The 22,935-nt window shown below is 39.8% G+C and overlaps 1 protein-coding gene across 7 annotated transcripts in view; it reads left to right on the top strand.

Moving 5' to 3' along the window:
• SLC10A7 (solute carrier family 10 member 7) overlaps positions 1-17,085 on the top strand; it is a 157,319-nt gene extending 140,234 nt beyond the window's left edge. For 5 of the 7 annotated variants that reach the window (XM_052772013.1, XM_052772004.1, XM_052772032.1 and 2 more), the window contains 2 exons: positions 10,904-11,049; positions 14,368-17,085. In XM_052772013.1, the coding sequence (XP_052627973.1) occupies positions 10,904-11,049; positions 14,368-14,412 (191 nt within the window). In that variant the 3' untranslated portion in view covers positions 14,413-17,085. Of the gene's footprint in view, positions 1-10,903; positions 11,050-14,367 lie in introns of those variants that run through there. The other 2 variants (XR_008232727.1, XR_008232729.1) reach the window with 2 other exon arrangements.
• The last annotated feature ends 5,850 nt before the right edge of the window (positions 17,086-22,935 follow it).

The following is a 22,935-nucleotide window of genomic DNA, read 5'->3' as shown; positions in this document are numbered from 1 at the left end:
CTTTGGGCCAAAATAGAAAGTTTTTCTCATCTTTTCAGTCTTTGGCCAGCATTTGCTTGGAAGGAGCAGCAAGTGATTGGCTGGGCTTTTTCTTCTGCTCTGTGATTCCCCTCCTCTTTGTCCTCTCTCTGTCTCTGGAAAATAAGAACTGAGGGATTTGCATTACATGAGATGATAGCAGGGAGAGCAGAAGCACCTGGATCTACTGCACTTCTCTCATGTTAGCATCTTTTTTTGTAGCCCAACTTGAGGGCAGGTGGATTGCCTTTCCTAGCTCGGCAGTCTTCTAGAACCAATGTTTGGTTCTCAACAAACAATATTATCAGTCAGGTTATTACCATGTAATTGGTATGCTATTTCCAGTACAGTTGCCGTATCAGAATATTAGCAAAACCAAAGATTTCTGTAATTGGGAATAGTATGAATGTTTCCTGCTTGCACAGACAAATCCACCGGAGGTGAGATGCCATTTTGCATGTGTAAGCATGTCTATAATACTAAGGCCACCACTCACTTGAAGGGGCTGTCTCCACAAGAAGTCAAACTGACAGTTTTGAGTAGGCTGTGGTCGCTGGGATAGTCTGTGCCAGAGCATCTCTTTTATTTTCCCTTGCTACTCATATATGTGGCTGGGCAAGCACCCCTTGTTTGTCTCCTTCGAACCAGAGCATCCCTAGGGGCTGTATTTTCAGGAAGGAACTGTGCTGGCAGGCCAATCTGAAAGTAGGAAATGGCATAGTCCAGTGAGTTATAGTGGCTTTTGGACACAGAGTACCTGATTCTCCCTTGGTTTTTTAATCACAAGATTCACAGTATAGCATGTCTAATCTATTGCAGTTTACTCAATTTTGACCTCTCTGTGATTCTAGAAGGGGAAATACTAGAGTAAATTAGGGAATCTCTGTTCCTTTCTGACCTGAAATGTATGTTTCTTTGATTAGACTTAGAATGTGGCAAGAAATTCTGTACCAGCTCCCAGGGCTTCCTTTTCATCTGTATACTCTGCCAGTAGTAGGGTTTTTATTCATATTTAGAAAGTTTGCCTCCAGCAGAACTAAAATGTGCATCAGAGGACAACAGTTGTTTACTGTGTTTGAACTGAAGAATCTCACCCAGGAGATCTCATTCACTTGAAGTTTACATCTCTCAATCTCGACTTGCAGAAAGAGATCGATGAATAACAATTGTCATTTCAGAGTTGCACCTCTCCAATTATTTATTTGGTTGTGTGTCTTCCCAGATGTACACGTAATTGGATCAGACAAGAAAAACCAGATTGCAGGTTTTTAATGACAGCAAGCTCATACCTCTTTATAATAAAAAAACCCCACAAAAATAAACACACATATCCATCTGTAAAATGATAATGACACAAGAGCTCTCCCTCCCCACCAAAAACAGTTAAAGTTAATTTATCTACTTTAAGAAACTACATTATATTCAGCAGACAGCTGACAGGTTACCCTTGGGAAGATCCACGTTTGGACATGACTCAAGATTTTTTTTTTTTTTTTACCTCAAGCTGGCAGAAACTACAAGTGTCACCCATACTAAAGCTGGCGAGTATTGAAAATGATGTTGAGTCTCCCTGAGAGAGTTGCATCTACATTTGCTGCTCTCAGTGCACCTTCTGGCAGCCAGTCTGAGCTGCTGACTCCAGACACTTCTAAAACGGTGGGTGCAAAGATGTGAAAAATCATCAGCAGCGGCAAAACTTAGAAATCTCTTATTACAGGATAGTCTTGGGAATCTGGCAGAGGGATCCTCCTCTAAAGGCTGCCATGACCACTGCAAGCACATAACCCTAGTCCATAGAATAGGAAGTAGTATCCCTCAGTATTTCTAGGTAGTGAGCTGTTTTCCCAAAATGCCTTCCCAAATGACTGGAGCATTAAAGCTTTCTAGCCTCATATCTTCTTTTCTTGGCCACAGAAATCAGATGAAGAGAGAATTAAAAGAAAAATTATGCTAGTATTCGTACCATTTTTTCTTTATGAAAAGAAGTAAGTGTTTTCTTGTTTTACCATCTATAATGAATTTGTGTATCGTGTTTTCCTTTGCGTCAAGGTTTCGGGAGGAAAAAAAGCTTTAAAAAAATCTAATTAAAAGATAGTATGAAACAGTTTGGAGCATAATCCTTTCCTGCTTGTGCTTACAAATACAATAAGAACAACTGTAAAACATTTCTAATGGCTCTTTTAATAATATGTGTAAATAAAATCCACATAATCAAAACTTTAATGCTGAGAAATCTTAGCCTCAACTATGTGTGGAAAGGGCAGTAATGTTCAAGGAAATAATCAATGAAATCTCAGCTTTGTGTTTTTAGGACATTTGTCAATTTCCTTGTCCAGAATTCCTTTCATTAGTAGGTCGTTTAACCTATTAAACTTTCAAAAAGTGTTGGCTGTAAGAATTATAGAGAAGGGAAGGAAGTGTTTAAATTCCGTTCGTTTAAACTTCATAGCTTAGATATTGCTAGTGAATTACAAGGAAGAATTTACCCTGTGCCTTGAGTATGTTATGTGTATGAAGAATGAACTGATATCCAAGCAATAAAAAAAGCATTGAAGTGCGAGGATCAGTGACAACATTACTATGCCTGCATTGTGGTGCCAAATTAAGGATAAGTCACATTTTAAAATATGACTTATGGTGGTTCATTTCATTCTTGAATTCCCTGTTAACTAATTACTTCTACCATATTGTCAGACAGGTGGAGGTGTTTTGGAGTCTAAGGCACTAGTCTTCAGTTGTTGGTGTTAATGTTTCATTGTTAGCAGCTGGTAAGATTGCCTATGTTGTTCATTAAACATCACTTCCAATCTGAATGCAGCCGTTGAAAACCCAGAAATAGACAAACTGTACTTTCTTTCTCTTCCTCCCAGCTATTACATTTTTATTTACTTAAAACTTTGATAGTATCAAGATGTGCTGTTTCCTAGTAACTGTACTTACATTGCACATAAATTACTGATTTCTGTGATGAGTATAGCGAGCCAGTTACCTGAAGAACAAGAGTTAGTAAAAGCATTCAAAGCTATTAGGTTTTCTTATTTTTTATTCTTGTTAGAGTCATGGCAAAAGAAATTTCTCTTTCTCCTTCTCCTCCTTTACTTAAATACTAGACCAGTCCAGTCTCTTACAACATAGTATGGGTCTTAATGAAATTCTTGCATCCTAACATAACTATATGGCCAATATGTGACCACATTGCTCTGATTTAGTACAGAGCCTTCCCAATAATTCTAGTCCTCCAAAACAGGTAAGTCATTTAATGTAATGCGAGGGCTTGTTGAATATTCTGGTAAATCATTGTTCTTTCCTAAGGATGGGGATGAAGATGAAAATGTTTTTGAAGATTAGGGTCCATGCAGACCTCCAAACCGAACTAGGATAGCCCTCCATTCTGCAGTTTTCCCCTGCAGCTCTTCCAGACTGCCTTAACGTCTCACCAGTCACTTGTAAAACCTCCCCCTCAGATGTTTGTTTTGACCACTTTGTGAGCCTGGTTTTTTGTTTTCCATGATAGTTATCACTGACCTGAAATATGGAAACATACTGAAAAAATTGTCTTTTTTTCTCTGAAAATATTTTAAGCACAAGTCTTCAGAAGCATGTATGTGGGCAAAAAAGCAAGGGGAATATAGACTCAACTGCTACAAACATTGCAGATCCTTCCCAATCAGAGACCAAGTATCGTATCACCTGGAGGCAGTTGTGGTGGTGCTGATGGATGATCTTTTTATACCTACTGGCAAAAGTCAGATTTCCATGGCAACACTAGGCTTGTCACCAAGGTGTGATTGAACCAAAAGTGCCAAAAACCATTGTACCATTGTAAACCATTGTCTAGCCACTGCAGATGGAATCTTACCTTGAGACTGTTATTTCCTTCTGGACAAGAGAGTAGCAAAGGTTGTCTATTACTTCTCTCAGCCTTGATTCTTTTGCAGAGTACAAAATGACCATAAGGTCTAGTATCTCTTAGTTAGGGCTAAAAGCAAGAGAAATCTCAGAGTTACAGCTGGAGTGGGGCTGGAAAAGGACTACCAAATATTCCTCTGAGGAATTTTTCACCTGGGGAAGAGCTTGGCTGCCTGTTTCAGGCTCAGCTTCAAGTAATCTGTTCTCCCTCCAATGTAATGTGATTTCATATTACATTGGAAGGTGCTTCAGCTGAAATGGGAATACTCAGTAGCAAGCGAATATTTGTATTGTTATGGGTTGTCAGATGTCATTCAGCTATTCCCGTACCTGAAAGAAACTGGTCCTGAGGGAAGAGCATTTAACTTGAGTTCAGTGCATGCTTTGCAGAGGGCATGCATATAGGAAAAAGAATCCTTAACCAGTTAATTTGTCAAAAGCATCTTCTCCTATCGTGATCTCAGTATGTTGTAACAGAGTCTGAACAAGGGCAAGAAATGTCTTCTACCGCTGACTAGCCTTCACAGAGGATAGGCATGGTATATAAACTTCTTTCTCCTCAAAACTAACCATAGCAATGTGATTTGCCTGGGAAGAAACAGGGAAACGCTTAAGAAAGTTTTCAAACGAGATTAGCAGCATCTTGCCGTTCTGGTAGCTATCTGCATGAACAACCTTTTTCTAATCCTCTAAACTGGGTTTTGCCCAGATCTCACTGCCCTTTCCCACCATGCAGTCACTGGGCTGCATGCAATGCTATTCTGAAACTTGGCGGTAAAGTTTCAGGTGTTCATTTGGCATTGTCTTTGCAGGGGTAAGCTCAGAAACCCCATGCTCTGGCAGATTAGGAAAGGTTTAATGCAATATATGGCCCTCTTTACAGGCCTTTTCTCAGCTGAAAAAAACCAAATAGCTATTTGACCTACTAATGTTCCCTTCACATCAACCCCTGAGAGGATCCTTCAGAAAGAGAGTAGCATGGAGAGTGTCAGAGAAGCTACTGTCATACACTTGATTCACTTTGTATATTGCACTTGAAGATTATGGCAATTGAGAGTTCTGAAATGCGTAGACGAGTAGAAGGGAGAACTGAAAATCCAGAGGCTAAGGCTTTTCTTCAAAGTATTTCCACTGCCTCTGTGAGGGTTGTTTGGCATTCTGATTCCAGAATGCCTGGTGGTTCCATAGCCCTAGTGATGACCTCTTTGTTTTGCCCTAAACCTCTTTTCCTAAGAAATGCTGTAGCATTTTGTGATTTGGAATGTGTTTCAGTAATGTAAGCAATAAATTTTTAGGATAAATTGTTTGTTATGAAGACATTGAAGGGGAAAAATCTATACAGTGAAGTATGTAAGTAGAGCGTCTAGCACTAATTCTGCTTTGGGTGTGAGAGATAATGGCCTGTGTTTCGGTGGTAATAAAAAATGTTCTATTAAGTTCTCTGAACCCATTGCAATGTGATAGAAAACAGCAGATGATGAAACAGTGCTTTAAGGGGAGCTTACACATCCAGCGAGCATAAAATAAACATATTAAAATAGAAAAAAACTCTGATTTCCAGTACTTATTGTTTTATCACTTCCATCATGGGTATAGGATAAAAGAAAACTCCTACTTGCTTGTTAGAAGAAGAAAGCTCCTACTTGAAGTTCTTACTTGGCAGATGTCAGTTGAAAGCTCTGCTATGGAATATGCTGCAATGTCAAACTCTGTTGGGTAATTTTAGACAAATGTGTCATGTGTGACATGGAAATATGGCATGCTGTACATTAGTGATTTCCCAAGTGTTTGGATCAGGTAGTAATGTGCTGAGAAAGTGCTCTTTATCTCTCCACACTGTGTACTTGTATAGCAGTGGGGAAAGGCTTTTGGTAGAAATTACTTTAGTCAGAAAAAGAATCCATTTACAATATGTGCCTTCTAACATCTTTCAGACAATGCATTGTATTAAAGAGGCATTTTTTGATTAATGTTTTATAAACATTTTTCAGCATGACAGCTTAAAGTCCCTGTAAAATTGTAAATGCGTGCATAGTGCTCACTTCCATAAAGTCAAATGCCATCTCATAAAGTCTAGTTGGATCTTGTCAGTGACAGTGACACAGAATCAGTACCTTGGAGCATTAAAATTAATTTGCTTCATTTATATTACTGCAGTGATAGCTAGATGAAAAGAGTCCTATATTTAAATTCTCTTAAAAATACCTTCAAATCTTTTAGGATTTTTTATTATTATTATTTTACAGTTAACTAAATGTAGTGAAGTACAGCATAATATTTTCATGGGCCTTTTAAGAAGGTGACTACGAAATGTGAAAGTAGCAAAGGGGAAAAGGGAGGATGTGGGAGGTTATACTGGGTGCAAAGCTGGAGGAAGGATAAATAGCTTTCAGTTGTGCAGGCTACTAGAGAAACAGTGGCCTTTGACCAGGGCTGATAAACCACAGCCTTGGAGCCAAACTGGAATACCCTGTAGCAATGGAGAGCAAACAGGGCTTTCCTATACCACACTGTAAGAGCAGTCCTCTCACTCTTCCTTGCCATTGTTGAAGGTCACAAGCTTTTCTCTTGGTAGCTCTTCCTCAGGTTTGCAAAGTTCTTACGTGAAATGGGCTGAGTGAAGACGCAAACAGGGAGAAAAATGAAACGTGCTGCGTATCACAGGCCTAACAGACTTCTCTCAGTTGCAGTGGGACTGTGATTTTTGTGCCCACTGCGCTTAGTGGAGCTTAGTGATTTTAGTGGAAGTACCCAAAATTCACACTGCTGCAAGTGAGCAGAATCAAGTTCTTGGGAAGCAAAACCAAGCAGGCTAGAAGCATGGGAGTGGAGAAGAGGAGGAAGAAGGAGGAAGGGAGAAAATACAAACAGGAAAAGAAAAAGAACCTCTGAATACCCGAGCCAAAGAGCAAGGAGGAAGATGGGAACACGGGGGAGCACTGGTAGGAGAAACATAGCCAAACAAAGGAGAAGAGGGAAATCCAGGGTAAAAAGCTAGGAATACCAATGATCTTGTTTGTAAGGGATGATCTCAGTGCTTCCTTCCTTCCGCTACAGCTCTCTGTAGTCCTGGTCAGGTGAGGTGCTGTTTTCTTACCCAGCTGGGTATCACATTTCTTCTTTCTTTAGAGGAGGATGGGATACAACCCTGATTTGCGCCTGTCACAGTGTTTGGTCAGCTCTCATCCAGGACTTGGACAGACAATCGCACAAGGCTGTTTAAAAGATTTTGGCAACTCAACAGTTTGTTACACCCCTACTTTGAGTAAAGCTGCCCAAGTTGGCACCAAACCACAGAGGAGCACTTTGTCATTCAGTTCTCATGACGTGTAATGAGTGAGGGTGTTTGGCAGAGGAGTTGAACCAAGCTGCTGGAAGCCTATAACTTAATAAACCACAGCAACATGAATGGGTGTTTGTGGCATGAGCCTTCAGGCCGTGGCAGCAGTCTTAAAACTTAATAAAAAGATTGTCTATATAAACTGATAACACTAGTGTTTCTCCTCCAGTGTCAATCAAGATGAAGACCCGTGGAAGTCAGGCCAATTACCCTGAAATGCAGATAAGCAAGATTAATGCCTCTGTGAAAACAAAACGAAAAATCCTTACAGGCATTATTCTTTATACATGTGAATGCAGCCTTAACGCTCCAGACGGCAAATAAATACCGTAGTGGTATTGGGGGGTGTGGGAAGGGAGGAGCTGCTGTGTACTTTGAGGAAACTTAACACTAAGGTAGTGATCTGGGGTTTAATATACGTGATTTGATCCTGTGCAAAATTTTAGTTATCTTACACTTAATGTAGCTATCATACTCCATTAGGACTGGAAGCAATGTGCTATAAAAGATGAGGAAAAGAGGAGCGGACAGCCCAAAATAAAGATCACCATATCCATTTTGGTTAGCACCTTCAGTCCTTGCTATCTATCTGAAAGATTTAAACTCATCTCACTCACTTTATTAGTTTTTTTATAGCCGCGCCTGTTCAGGTCACTACACTTTCAGTCAGTGTTTCTGTTACGGCTTCTCTTAGTGCTACCTCATGATCTTATCTCGAAAATGCATTACGGGCTAAGGTTCAGCATACAGCATCAGCATACAACAGGCATTATAACGTCACTTTTCTTCCTTTGGTTGGGATTTGGTTTTCATTTTGTTTGGGGTTTTTTCCAAGTATTTTATACATATATTAAAAAAAATACAGGTGTGGGGTTTTTTTTAAGAGAGGGAAAAGTAACTATTGTAATATGTTTTTCCTAATTAGGAATTTGCATGAGTTTTATGTATTTGGAAGACATTAGCAGTCATACTGATGCTTGCAGTTACTATGTATTGCTACGAAAAAGTTTAGACAACATTTTTGAAAATAAATAAAACCCATGCTGTTTTGTTTAGCTTTGTGGTTGTATTACTGACACAAGCATTTGTGACTAGTCTGTGGATCTCTGTCATGAAATATTTTCTGAGAGAGTTGCATACTGGCAAAGTTGGAATTATAAAAATCAGAAAGTGCATAAGAAGGCAACAGGGCTTTTTCTTTCCATTGAACTAATGCTTACCTGCAAAAATTATTACTATTTCTGCTTTTCACCAGTTAGTTTTTCCTGGTAAATAACAGGAACTTTAATTGCACATTAGTAGCTTACAGGAACCTATTGTTGTGACATGTATTTAAATAAGCTGTGAATTAAGAACCTCTTTCCACCCAGTGATCTAATTATATTGTCACACTAATTATAGTATTTTATATTTATATTTGACAACTTTAATTTTCTTTTCCTAGTTTACTGAAATAGCTTTCCTCTAGAGAATTTACCTTTTAGGCTGGAATTTCTCATCTTTTCTTTCATAAAATGTACAGTAATTTAAAGCATGTCTAAGTCACTTTGGATCCATTCTGTTCACGTCTCTGCCGTTAGTTTTCTGTGTGATCTTAGGCTAGTCATTTTAGTGTTCTCTGATTCTCTGTAGGAGTCCTGTTCAGCTTACTAAAGTGTTTTTGGATCTATGGATGAAATTGCACTACCAAAGCACCAGGTACTGTCTTACAAACATAAATATAGCATGTTCATAGCTTGGAACTCTAGTTTATTTTTCTGTGGTTAGAGAACAGAAAAGGACCCACAAGGGTCAAGTTGAGACTTGGAAACAGGCAATAAAACCTTTATCTGTTTACAAAAACAGTATGATGGGCATTTGAAGTAAATTACAATCCTTAATATAATGCAAATGCCCATTTAATTTCTATCCAAATACTATCTATTCCCAAGCCCCAGAAATTAGTGTTAATAATAAGCAGCCCTATTGTGTGATAGGTCCATGATGTTATTTTGAAGGTAATTATAATATTGAAATTAAACATGCAAGCCTTTAGCTATTTGATTTAATCTTTCCCTGGAAATATCCACTGAAGTAAAGGCCACTAGTATGGGGATGAGAATGTTAGTGGTGTAGTGTGATGAAGTTAATCAAAATAATTACAAGAAATAGTGCTGTGGAAATATCATGACGTTTTCAGCAAGTCTAGACATGCGTCAGCAATAGTGGGGCACTGATGGAGTGGTAATATTCAACGAATAAGCTGTCTCCTCACATAGGGAGGATGCTACTTTTATTAAGGGAAACCTGAAAGGGTGTTGAGAACAGGAATTTATCTGAGGCATTGAGAAAAGATTATGTAAACATGGCAACTTTGGCTGATCTGAAACATCTACTAATGGGGGAATGGAGAGCATGTGACAGAAAGCTCAGCTTTTTGTTATTGCTAAGAGAGGACACACGTAGCTAAGCTCTGTGAAAACTGTGTGTAGTCTGCTTCTCTGCAAGGTTGATGTTGGCAGAAAATTCCTAGAATGACATTTAAGATGAGGGACAAAATAAGGTATGTTCTCAGGGGGCTCCTGAGGAATTGCAGCTGCTCTTGTTGGCGACTATGCAAATGCCTGGTCAAGCAAGACAGAGATGGTTGCAAGTTTCACCTACACCTGTGCTTTGTGGAGCATGGTAGCTCCAAGTTCCAAGATTTTGACAGATAATTTTGAACAATAACATGTTCAAAGTAAACATAATCAGTTTCATCACTGCGAAACTAAATCGAATTTAATTTTACATATCACATCATCAAGTGGGAAGATTATGTGTGGAGACGTCTAATAGAATTAGTACTGTTGAGCGCAAATTCAAGCTCTTAGGAAAAATGGCCCATCTCTAGCTCTTAACACACACTTCTTCCAGCATCTAGCAACTTCTGTACTCCAGCAGCTCCCTAACTCTTCAGTAGGCATGACCACTTCATATTGCTCACTCAGTTTACTAAACCTTTTCTGTCTCATGCTGTATCTCTTCTGAAATATAGAGGTAGAGGAGAGAGTTTTGTTCTCTAACACGAGCATTCACCTGCAGAGTACTTGACACTCTACCTTGACTGCATGAATCAGTCAAAGCTGGGAAGGCTGTCATTTGGATACTCACCAACTGGCAGGGAGTATGCCAGTAAAATGCAACCCTTCTCCAGTGGTGAACAGACTGAAGAAAGGTTACAAGCAGGAGTCGGGCAGGTTGGATGGAGGACAATCATGAAAACACGAAACAGAGCGCAGTGAGAGGAAGTAGCAAACAAGCAGTACAGAACTATGCTCAGCAACTGAACAGTCACGCTATAGCAGAGAATGTATTTTATATCAAGTCTTCAGCAGGAGTTTGACAGCTATTAGCATAATTAGAAAAGATCTTTTATGGCATTCCCCTACTCCTTCCTTTCTGCCACAGAACTTTTTCTGCCGTGTATTTTTTTTTGTTCATGTTCTTGCTGGTTTGTTTGGGTTGGTTTTTTTATATAAAACTTCTGAGTCTTCATTTTGTTTCTTTGGGGTTTTTTTTTTTTTGGTGAAATGTCAATGCAACATAAAATTCTTTGCTTTTATCTGGAGCTCAGAGTCTGAGGTGAGAGTCTGTCTCCTGTTTTTCTGCCTGCAGGGATTCCAATGCTGAAGATAGTATTTGCGGGTTATGAGCACCTGTCCTTAATTTCCGTCCCCTTGCTCATCTATCATCCTGCTCAGATTCTTCTTGGCAGTCTGTTGGTACCAACAATAAAATCTTGGATGGTTTCTAGGCAAAAGGTAAGAATTGCTGGTTTTGATTTATAATGGAAAGTGTGCTATGAGTCAAAAAATACCTAAACACATCTTAAACTCTTCAGGTTCCTTCTTGGAGATTCCATGGTAGGGATTTTCCTGTTTCTTTACTTCCTTTATGACAGCGATAGTCACAGTAGTATCAAAATAAAAATGCTGAACTTCATCCCCCTTGGCTCTGAAAAGGTTCAAATCTTGATGTTAGACCTCTACGGTTAGTTCAAATTATGAATTTGGGTTACGCCCAATAAGAATGGCTCTGTCTTTAGCTAATAATCACAGCTTTGGATCTCCCTTATGGGGAATTGACAAAGATCTGTCCACTGGCGTGGGAGCTGGGGAAATCAGGTAAAATGAGGGCACTTTCTGAATTGAATTGAAGCAGGATGAAGACTTTTAAATTTATTTTCTTTCTACTTGGGTCACCCTTTAGAACAGCAAGAAGTCTACAGGAGTCTGATGCATCACATTTCATGCCAAAATTATGGCATGGGATGGCTCATAGGATTATAGACTATAACCTAGAGGTTTTTGCATCGACATCACTGATTCACATTATGCTTATTTCAGTACAAATTGAAGCTATTGACATCTGACAGCCATTCTGTGATCTATATGAAATAATTGCAATGGTTTTAGTCAGGTTCTCAGAGCAGTAGTAACCACCTTGCAGAAAGCTAGTACATGCAACTGATATTAATGCTGTCTTTAATGTTCTGAGATAATAAGGATCAAGAAACTGTGGTAACTGAAGCAGTCTTTGACAGCCATTTTAGGTGAAGATTGAGACCTGCTGTGGGAAGCCCAGTGCCACCAGTACCCTGCATTCTCCACTTGTCAGTGGAGAAATTTTTTTTTGTAACTTCCATGTTTCTGATTTTCAGCAAAACCCAACAGGCTGCCGTTTTACCAGCTTCACTCCACTAAAGTCATCTTGCTAACTTGAATGATAAAATTCCCCAAATCAATTATTTTTTTGTGGCTCCACTTTTGGTTACCTGAATTGTAAAAAGCAGGAAAACTCAGTTTTCAGGAACTGAGTCCAGAAATCAGACCTGTTAAGTTATACTTATCTTAGCATCTAAAAATGGAAATTTGACAATCACATGTCATTTCTCCATCAGTCCAAAAGTCATGATTTTTTTAAAATCAGAAATTATCAGGAGACACCACAGGTTGTGTAAAGAAAATTCCATGCTATTCCTGCAGAAAGATAGCCTGAAGTTGACACTACTAGTGACAGAACGATCCCTGCAATGCTGGCTTCTCTTCAGCATATAACTGCTCTCTGCTGCCAAGACCAGGAGTGGGGCTGGAGCTCATCCAGACCTCCCTGATCCTCAGGGGTGGTAATGGCCTTTAGGGGCTGCTGTCAGTTGCTGCAAGTTAACACAGCCTTTGAACAGGGCATCAGAAAAGTCAACCAGTACTGGAGAGATTTACAGTTCACCAGCACTAGTTTCTTATTCATTAAGCATCAAATAAACCTCCTGTGCTAATCAGACTGTAATGCTACCGTAGAACCACTTTGGGGGATTGTTGTTCTGTAGCAGCAGTTTCTTCAGTTGGTCTTCTGTATTATTCACAAATGTTATTTTAATTACTCTTTGAAAAAAATCAATGAGGTTGGGTCTGGTACAGTTGCAATAAGTATAATAGAAGTGAATGTTGTGACTGGATAATGGTCTCCCGCTTTGAAAATAAACATGTCATCATCACCCTTGATGTTTATTTTCTATAAACACCTTGGCTTCATTTTGGCATCTCTCTTGCAGGGGAAGACGGTTATCCAGTCACAGTACTCAACTGCAGTGACATTCTTACTTAATTATGATAGTACATGTGATCTGGTTGTATGAAATTGAATTTAAATATTTAGAGGTTCATCTACACTAAGGTATTTCTAGTTTGTAAATATGGCAGCAGAATCTGCCAAACTACAAAGTTAAAAAATCGTTTCCCCAAACAAAATGCAGAATGATGTCTCTCTCCAAAGTCTCTTGCTGAATAATATCCAAAAGACTAATCTCAAACGGCTAGATTTAACAATAGTTAAATGCTGGTGTTTCTGAAAGCTGGTGTTTCTGAGGGGAATATAGCCTATTTATTTTTAAAGGTTTGGATTTTTTTTAAGGGTTTACACTTGTGCTGGAGCATTTTTCAAGCAGTGCTTACAAGCTTTAAATATACAATATTAAAGGTTAATATCTACAATAAGAAGACCCATCAGACATCTCTCAGACTGAAAATTGCTTGGTTAGCTAACCCTCCAGAAATGATAAGTCTCTTGATTGACAGGCAAATGCCAGTCTGTCAGGGCACTTCACCCAAAAGGCTAAGGAAAAAAGAGGTTCCAAATTTGGGGAATTTGCAAATGTCATGAATTTCCCTCTCACTCGGGCCAATTCGTCCTGGACAAGAAAGCACTGAGCTTTTTTGTTGCAGAGCACACCAACAACAGGCATCCTTCACAGTGACCACGTCGGTATACAGGAGCAGCTGAAAACCTAACACCTTTTAAGCCTGTCACATTTGCCTCCTAAGTTAGAGAGGCTGCTTCCTGCCAAGCTAGAAGCATGATCACCTATCATTTCAGTTGAACTTGTGTCACGCACTAAATAAATAGTTCAGCTACCATAGTTGGCCAGCCCTGCAGGGAACACAGAGCTGGACCCTGCCATCAAATAAAGGCATGTGGTTTCTTTCCTCCTCAGTAAGAGCAGCCTAGAGCTACAAAGACATCAGGTGTCCCCTGGCATAAGATCACCTCTGGACTGATGGATTTTGGCTTATTCTTACCTTTTCTCAGAAAGGAGGGTATAAACATCAGAGGTGTGTGACATCCACCACTGCAGCAGTGACTATACTCTGAGCAGGCTTCAAGCCACATGGAAGGAGGCCAGGGAACACAAAGGTGTTGGCAGAAATTTTCTTCGCAGTCTTTCCCTAAGTGGGTCAGAAACTCTTGTATCTGTGCCACAAGTGCTTTGAGTGGGGTCCAAATAGTTGCTTTCTAAAAGACATCTGAGACCCACCTCCGCTTCCTTCACTGGCACTGTAGCCATATTCCTTGTGGTTCCTCTGTTAAGGCTATCTGTATGGGAGGAGGTTGTGATGCACTATCAGAGATAAAAACATCATCGCAAAACTGAGAGTGGCCTGTCAGCTGCATGCTGACTCCTCACTTGGCCTCCCAGAAGTACATGCAGCATCTTGTTGCCCCTTATAAAAAAAAAAATCTTGTCTTGTGCTGTTGGTTGTCTTTTAAGAACATAAAGTCACTGTTTTGTTTGCTGTTCACAGGCACTGAAGTTAACCAGGCAGCCCAAAGCACCCGTGAAGGTATAATTATGGAGACGGCCTGTGTCACAGTGAATGTATATATGTACTATACTGTACACACAGACAATTGAGACAACTGGGTATTTGTGAATGTTGCTTCAGTGCATATTTTATTTTTTTATATATATATATATATTAAAAAGATACCTGTTAAGTGCCTTACAGATGCATTTTTGGCAAAAGCATTGTTTCAGGAAGCCACTTTGTTGGTTACTGCAAGAGGTTGTACAGTATTTTGGAGTCCTTTAGTTTTTATTTTTCTAACTGAGTGAATGGTCATGACTAACGGCTGTTTCTTCCATTGCCCCTGCTTTGAAGCCAGGTGCACCAGCTGTAAGTCTCTGTTTTAAACTAGCCAAAATGACCAGAAGCCTATCCCACTGCTGGTTTACCCTGGGGAAGAGCTTTCTGAAGGCTTTTTTCAAGATTGACTTGAATTTCTGTGTGACTCTGTTACACTCCCTAGTCATATGACTGTGACATGCCTTTTTCTTCTGAGTTTGTGTATACTCAGCATGGGGCCATCCATTGGATAGAAGCTGAGAAGCATGAATTATTTGCATTTGTTGACACAGTTGTCTAGACATTCCTTCAAAGTTAATGGTTTCTCAAGAAAATTCTTTCACTTCCATTGTATGATATTGTGCCATTGTATATCTTAAATGCCTCATAAGCTTCTTCAAAGAAATGGTCTGGTGCTTGGGTTATGAGTGAAGTATTTGTGTTTGCAGCTAGGAGATCTTTTATAATTTACCCTGAAGAACACAAATCTTTGTTTTTCTTTTTTCTTTTCCTTCCCCCGGTACAAGGCACAGAGATCTGCGGTGACAGAATTTAGGATGCTAATATTGAAACAGAGCCTTTATTGTAGTAAGCCAACCTATGTTTTCTGTATTGCTGTATTGGTAATGAATAATAGCTTGTGAGTACAAGAAAGTTGATGATTTTTTTTTTTTTCCCAATTAAAAGGATCCTCACAGTAACAGAAATGCTATCTTAGCTAATTTGACAATCAGTCACAACTTTTTTTTGAAAATAAAACGTTACTGTCTTTAATAAACTTACAGAAAAAAAAAATACAAAATACTATTTCTAAGAGTGTTGAAGAGAAAGGAACACAGTCATATATTTAAACATACAGCCAGCACTGCATCTTGTCTGGGAGATTAAGATTTCAGAAGCATACGCTAGTCCAGACTCTGAGGTGTACCCATCTGCAAAAACTGTGCTGGCGATTGTGCATTAAAACGTTAAAAGGAACGAAGGAAATAGGTCAAACTGGGATCGATATAAATGCAGAAGTTTCATGTGTGTCATGGTTAACGTTGCAGTTAATGGTGCAACTGAGTGCAAGCACCTAGGAGGAGATCTTTAGCACACAGATGTGAATTATCATAGCTCTGATAAGGCTATAGCCATTTACACAAGCTAAAGATCTTTTGTATGACAATAGGCATGTGAAATTCATATCCTTTTGCCTTAGTGAAAACAACTGTGTTTGGTTTACCTAGTCTGTTATTCCTAGTCCGTTATTCCTGTGAACAACAGAAAAGCAATCTGGTACCAATCATCGGTGCTTTACCTGATGGTCAGTCAGTGCAAGACTGCTCTGTTGCCATCTGTATGAGAAACTACTGGGAGCTGACAGCGTCACCTTGTTCAGAATTATCATCACCAATAAAACGACCATGTAACGAAGGTACGTGAGGTGGCAGCAGGCTGAATTCTTTCATTCCCTGGAAGGGGGATCAAGCTCTGCACACTGAGCAGACGGGAGGGCTGAGGGACACTGTCCACCGCCCGTGTTCCCCAGGGCTGTGCTCTCTTCTCACTAGCCAGTGATGCAAAGGGCTGCGGGCAGTGAGCTCACAGTTTTGATCAGTGCATTCCTAGATAGCATGGTCAGATCCACCCACAGGCCAACCTGTGAGGTAGTTGGAGAGAACAGTGTGTGTGTTCTTGGGGCCAAATTCAAGGTTCCCCCTCCTTAAGCATGCTAACTGGGAACTGGCTCCATGAGGGAAAAAATTCCTTTATCTGGGCTTAAAAACCCTGCTTGCAGCAGGGAGTCCAGACTCAGGACAGTTTCTTTTTGTCCTGTTTCCATAAACCGGAACTTCCAGAGTATAAAGGACTTAATCGTAATCCCGCTGAAATCGATGACTCTATTGGTTTTGAATGGCAAAGCAACAGGCCCAGAAAGAGTGCTCGCTTATTTTAAATCTACAGGAGGAGTTCAAGCATACAGTAACTTACTATGGTTGTGTCAATGCTAAACAGTCAGAACACTGCAAGTACCCTTACTGAGCTACCTCTACGTACTGAATCTCTTTCAGTGCATCCAACAACTTGCTTAGATTCCACTGAACACATCCTTTTTTCTTTGTGAAATTTTTTCTACGTTTAATAATATTTCAAACTGGTTTAAGATGGAGTTTTGTTAGAGCCTTTACAAAGTCCTTGATTGCTTGGGGCAGCCTAAATATTGTGTATGAGTGTTGGAGGTGTTGGTCTAAAGGGAATATAAAGCAAAACTGAAATACATATTTTAAATCTGTACTTAATGAAACTTAATTATGCATATCAATTCTGTTATGTTTAAAGACTGTTAAGATATTTGCTTTATGACTTGTTATTATCCTTATATGTCTTCAATAAACAGAATGGTTTTGAATTTAATTCTGTTACTAAGAAAACAAGATAAAATTACTTATCCTCTAGGTCAACTTTTTACCTCTGTTACCTACATTTTGTTCTTTTGTGGGTAAGCTTTTAAACTGTTTGCTTGTTCTTTTAAAAAAAAAAACAAAAACATGAACTGTACAGAAATATTTTATGAACTAAACTTGGGGAAAGCAAGCCCTCAGAATACTGCAAATTACCATCAACTGAAAATTAATTCATTGAACTCCACCAGTTTTTCAGTAGAGGGTTAGAGCAGTGCTGAATCTTTTCAACTTCTTGGCTTTAAATTTAACTGAGAAATATCTGGTATTGAACATCATCAGGCAAAACTGATGGCAAATGAGAACTTTGCCCATGTTAAAACATAAGGATTTTCTTGGTCGTCAACACTTCTTATCTTCTGCATATCTATAATCCCATCTAATGATAGCAGAGGCAAAAAACATCCAAACAATAGAAGAGCACTTCAGAGGTCACAGGGAATTTTAGCACTTCATGTTGAGTTACTCATTTTATTTCCCTTTTTGTGCACTAAATTGAGAAGCTTTTGATGACCCTAGTAATAGGTCCAAGATAAATCTTTTTTTATGTAGTTAAAATCAAAATTGCGGTTGTGTTTTCTCTTATAGATCCTTTAGTTAATGCAAATAGGTTATATGACAGAAAAGGCAATCTCAGCAGAAGCTGCGCAGTTGTGCTTGTTCACAGAGCAAAAAGAGAGTAATGCAGCAGCTTGGTTTTACAGAAGTAGTCCCCTACATTATTCTGGCAGTCAGGGAAAGAGGAGCTGTTAGTTTTATTTGTGTATGGTTTTCTGTGGAAGTATCTTGACAGCAGGAGGTTAGAAGGCAAGATGAAATATTGTCTGTCTGCAAGCACATTTATTTATGTGCAAGTGCATACGTGCATAAGAGATGAGCAGTTATATATGTAGAAATCACTAGAAAGGACCAAGTCCTGGTATACATTTCTTTGCAAGACTGCATATGGAGAAAGAGCTACTTTTTGGATGTTATTCTGACATTAAAAATGACATTTCAGACACTGAATTGTGTTTTGTATTGAATCATAATCTCATACAGAACCTTTACAGCAGACGATCGCAGCATTGTATTTGTAAACTGTAGACTATTTTGCACTTAAATAGATGTTGATGCATTTGGGAATTACAACACAGTAAAGGGCTAAATCATGGTTTCTCCATTTTGTTATAATCCGAATGCATTTATATTACTATTATTATAAAGTGCCAGAAACACATACAGTCCCTCGCAAACACGTTAAATAGACAAGAGACTAAATTCTGCCCTTGGTTACACTTGCACATCTCCAGTGAAAGGGCTGTTAAGCTGCCGAGTGGTCTCCCTAGGGAAGCTGTTTGAAAAGCCCTGCCATTGTTCACATGACTAGAGTAAATGAAGAGTATTTTACTTTAGATTTGATGGCCTGCCCTTTCCAGCATCTAACAAACCAAGTCTCTTTTGTCCTTATTTCCACGGGTAGCCCTGATCTCCCAGACGAAAACTACAGCATCATATCAGAACAATGTCAGAAGAGGGAGGTTGTCTCCTCTTTGCCCTTTTCCTGCTTAAACCACGTTATCACTTGTGATCATTAGACTGTGACTTCTCTGAGGAGGCATTTTGAATTAATTTCTTCAAACGTTATGGGTATAGTTCCTGCAAAATTCTCATTCAACAGAGAACACACTGCAGGATGGTGAGTAATCTGCTGGAGTAGCATGGACAAGGAATGTCCAATGGCTTTAGATGTGCAGGACTAGAGAAAGCAATGCCAGGAAATGCAGGTGCGAGGCATTGCTACAGGCAGGTCTGCTTCATGCTGGCAGCTAGAGCTGTAGCAGAGGTCATGAAAGCAGCCTCTAAATTGTTCTCTTGCCAGAAAGGTGGAGAGTGAGATCTTCAGTGAGAAGTGAAATTAAATTTGTTAGTGATTAAAAGGACAAGAGAGATGTGTTGGAAGCAATTGGTGCCAATGAGGCCTCTCGGCTGCTCCCCTAAGCAAATTGCAGTCTCGGTGGAATATCAGCTTCTCAGTCCATCAAATTGCAGTAATCAAGTCTGGAGCTGATGGGAGCATGAGTCACCACTTAATTTTCTCATCAGCGGAGGCCAAGTTTTCAAAATATTTTTAGATGCATTTCCGCAGAGGTTTCTGCCAGCCAGTGACCTATAGAGTGACAAGAAAATGAGCAATAGCTGCTGTTGAATCAGGCTCTGCTCCCTGCCACCTACCCTTACTGACTGCAGTTTTGGGCAGGGAGGCCTGGTAGATCAAAGGCTTTTGGCGCTGTTATGCAGAGAAGAGCCCCACTGAGTTGATCCCAGCACCTGGATTTGTTAAGTAATAAAATAATCTGTTAATTCTTAGGCTATCTGGTAGGTTCAAATCAACCCTGACTCTGTGTTGCTAGCCCAGACCAGAAGCAGGCATGAGATTAGAAATTGATCATGATCCCTGCACAGAAAGACAGCAGATACCCAACAGCTGCAGGACAGCGAAGAGGCTGTGCATCTCCTGAGGATCCTGTGCTGGTGCATATTGTCTGCTCTTTACCTGTGCTGAAAGTTGCCACCTGGCACAATCATTTTTCACCCAGTTAAGAAGAATAAAAAGCTTCTTTGGATGGCATTCTCTGTGGGTGGGCTCCATAACTGTAACAAAATCAAAGGCCTGCAGATGTTAGCATGCTGATGTTAGTTCGTGTCTAAGAGACAACTTGCTATTTATGGTCAGTTTTCTTATGAAACAGTTCCGAATTCTAAGGGAAGTCAGCTTTCTTAAAAGGGAAGAAAATGGGCTGCCTCGAAGGAGAGACTATTTCATTGATAGAATTAAAAAAATTATGGAGGTCATGTGAGAACTGGCCTTTTGCCAGAAGAATTGCAGGAAATAAAATTTGAGAGTCCCATGACAATAATTGGGTATGAAATTCTATTGACAAAAGCTTTTGCAGTTCTGTGTTCCCTCCGTTTCTTAGCATTGTGACTGAAGTCCTTTCCCATCAGTGTCCTTTGTCTGCTGCACAGCCCATACACAACAGGTTACAAAATTCTTATTTCCCAGTGCCTTCCCAGTGTAGTTTTGCCACTTCTTGTCAACAGTGTTTGATGAAATAAGTGATAAAATGTCTTTTTTCCCTATCTTCAACCTAAACCCCCCCCCCCTTTTTTTTTTAACTTCTCCCAGTTAGCTGTCCCTAACTGAACCTGTTGGTGTCATCACCAAGATGATGCTCTCATCTGCTTGGAGAGCATCTCTAAGAAGATGCTGTCTTCTTAGAGACCCCATCCTGTGGCAGCATGATGGGATAACCATGACCGACAAACCAGAGCAGCTTTCCGAGATGCTGCTTAGGGAAGCAGAAGTCAGCTTTTTGTGCCGACACTGAAGAACTTTACCCAAATTGTGGTTCGCATGTTCTTCATTAGGACTTGCAGCTCCCCTGGATGGAAACACCCGCATGCACGTGGGCCTGCAGCTCACTGCTGTATCCATTATAGTCACTGTTGGTCCTTTGGGCAATCCCATATTACTGCTTGATGTGTTTTGCCGAGTTCTTCAGCAAATTCTCACTTGTTTTGTTCCATAATGTTGCTTTGAATTAGAGAAATTTTGGGAGAACCTCAATATTTTTCTTTATAAAAATGACAATATTTTTTCAGTGAAATTTTTAATCACTGTTTGTCTGAAAAATTAACTGTAATTTCCAAACAGTGGCTCAGGACTAAAAAAGGTGCATGTACAGTATTTGGCTCACGCATTTACTCTGCCCCTTCCCCAAAACATACATGCAGTCTCTCAGGTACCTCACAGCGAGTTGCCTAAAGCCCCCTTTACAAAAGCGCTACAACATCTGTTTAGGTCCAACTCCCTGATAAATAAAATATATCCCAGAGGCATAATAGCATACTAAAAATAAGAGTATGACACAATTTCAGCCAGCTAATATGATAACTCTGTTCGATGCAGCTCACGGAGTGTTAATGTGGGAAGCCTGTATCTTTTCAGCTCAGCTGTCCACTGCCAGCATCCCGCACAGATCTCTCCGCAAGCCGGAGCCAAATCCCACAGCCGTGAGAGCAGCAGCGTGGGAGCAGTACTTCACAGGGCGCCAGGGTTTTTGCCACCCTGTGCTCACAAACTCCCCTCTTTCTGGCCCCTCCAAATGTAAAAACATAGCTGAGTTGCGATACGTGAGATTTTGCGTGAGGCAGGGGAACAGAATAAAAAGCACTGCAGTCTGTGGAGCCTGACTTTTATTGTGTTTCTGATGAGGTAACACGCATTTGCGATGCATAACACTAACGGGTAACCTCTCTGATTATAAAGGGCATAAAGAGCTGTATATAGCTATGCTATCACATATCAATGTTCCCAAATAATCTCATTTGAATTATCTATCGGGACATTGTTTAAAAAACAAGAAAACTCAAATCTTGCTGGTACCAGATTTTTGGAAGATTTTTAGGTAGCTTTTTTTTTTTTTAAAGTAAGGTGCATATTACATGAAGGAAAATCTGCTCTCCGTGTGTAACAGGATGTATATTAAATCATTATCTTCTATGTTCTGTAATTTAACATTTTACATGTATTTAAGAATATTTTTTGCTTGTCTAGCTCTTTACTTTCAAGACCAAACTCTGTCTGCTAATTCATCCCATTTGAATTTTTAGCTTGGGTATATACATAAATATGCTCCAGTGTATCGCAAGCAGCAGCTTTCTATGTTTAAAAAATAAATTTAGTGAGAAATGTCAATATTTTTCAATGCTAATGAAAATAAAACAAAATTTAGTCTGTTACCATGGCATAGTAGTATTCTTTGAATAGCTGGTGCTTGGAATGTGCTTGAAATTTTTTTCAGAAGCCCCAATTTAGGAGTTTATTGTCTCAGCAACAAAATGTTTGCTGTGAACAATCCCAGAAGCACAATACATTAGCAGAAGGAAAAGAGTATTTATAGCCAATAATTCAGCTGTTATAAATTATGACTATAAAGAAAGAGAAAAGGGTTCCTTTTTAAAACTTGCTGCCAGACTCTGGTTTCAGTGATGCTGAGTAAGGTAAGTAATGTTCTTTTGATTAACAGTCCAGCCTTGAGTGGTTTTCGTTTAAAGACTTTATTAAGCTTTTTTCCCAAATTCATCTTTTTTTATCTGTTTTGAATGGACTTCCATCTTGAGAAAACTCTCGCTGACTTTTTAGCCTACATTAAATTCCCACTGACAAACAGATGAGAATTATTAATTTGCTCCAGAAAGAACTAATCGGCTTTGCAAAATAAATCATGCAGATAACCAAGTGTGCTATTCATCTCTTCTGCGTGTTATTGCTTTAACATCATGATAGTTGTCCTTTAAAGATCAAAAGTCAAATCAGTCCTTTGACTTGAAGGGAAAAATTTGGACTGATGGTTGTCTTGGGCCTTATTTTTTTCATTTGCAGTTCAGAAAACGACGGAGAGCTGGTGAGCGTGGATTCTTAGTTTCTAGCAATCTATTAATGTGTTCCTTCAGCTCGTTGCGTTGTGTCGGCATCCTTTGCTTTAATGGGGATTTTGCAACTCGGCCACAGCTGGAGACTGGAGGTAACTGGTGTGTATAATAAACGGCTCGGCTATTTCCCCTCCCAAAACGATGGACTGCCCCGATTCTTCTGAGAAGCCAGAAGCCGCCAGCGGAGTTGAGGAGCTGCACGTCGCCTCTGTCAGCGTCTGTCAGTCCGTCAGTCAGTCAGGGCGCAGGGCCCGTCCCCCATGCAGCCGCCCTAGCCGGGCTGCGGGAGTTCAGCGCACCCGCCCGGCTCACCGAGGCCCGCTGG

The sequence above is a fragment of the Harpia harpyja genome, chromosome 2 (assembly GCF_026419915.1).
Source record: "Harpia harpyja isolate bHarHar1 chromosome 2, bHarHar1 primary haplotype, whole genome shotgun sequence".
Taxonomy (NCBI): domain Eukaryota; kingdom Metazoa; phylum Chordata; class Aves; order Accipitriformes; family Accipitridae; genus Harpia; species Harpia harpyja.
The sequence above is the reverse complement of the archived record's forward strand: the minus strand, read 5'-3'. Positions and strand labels throughout refer to the sequence as shown.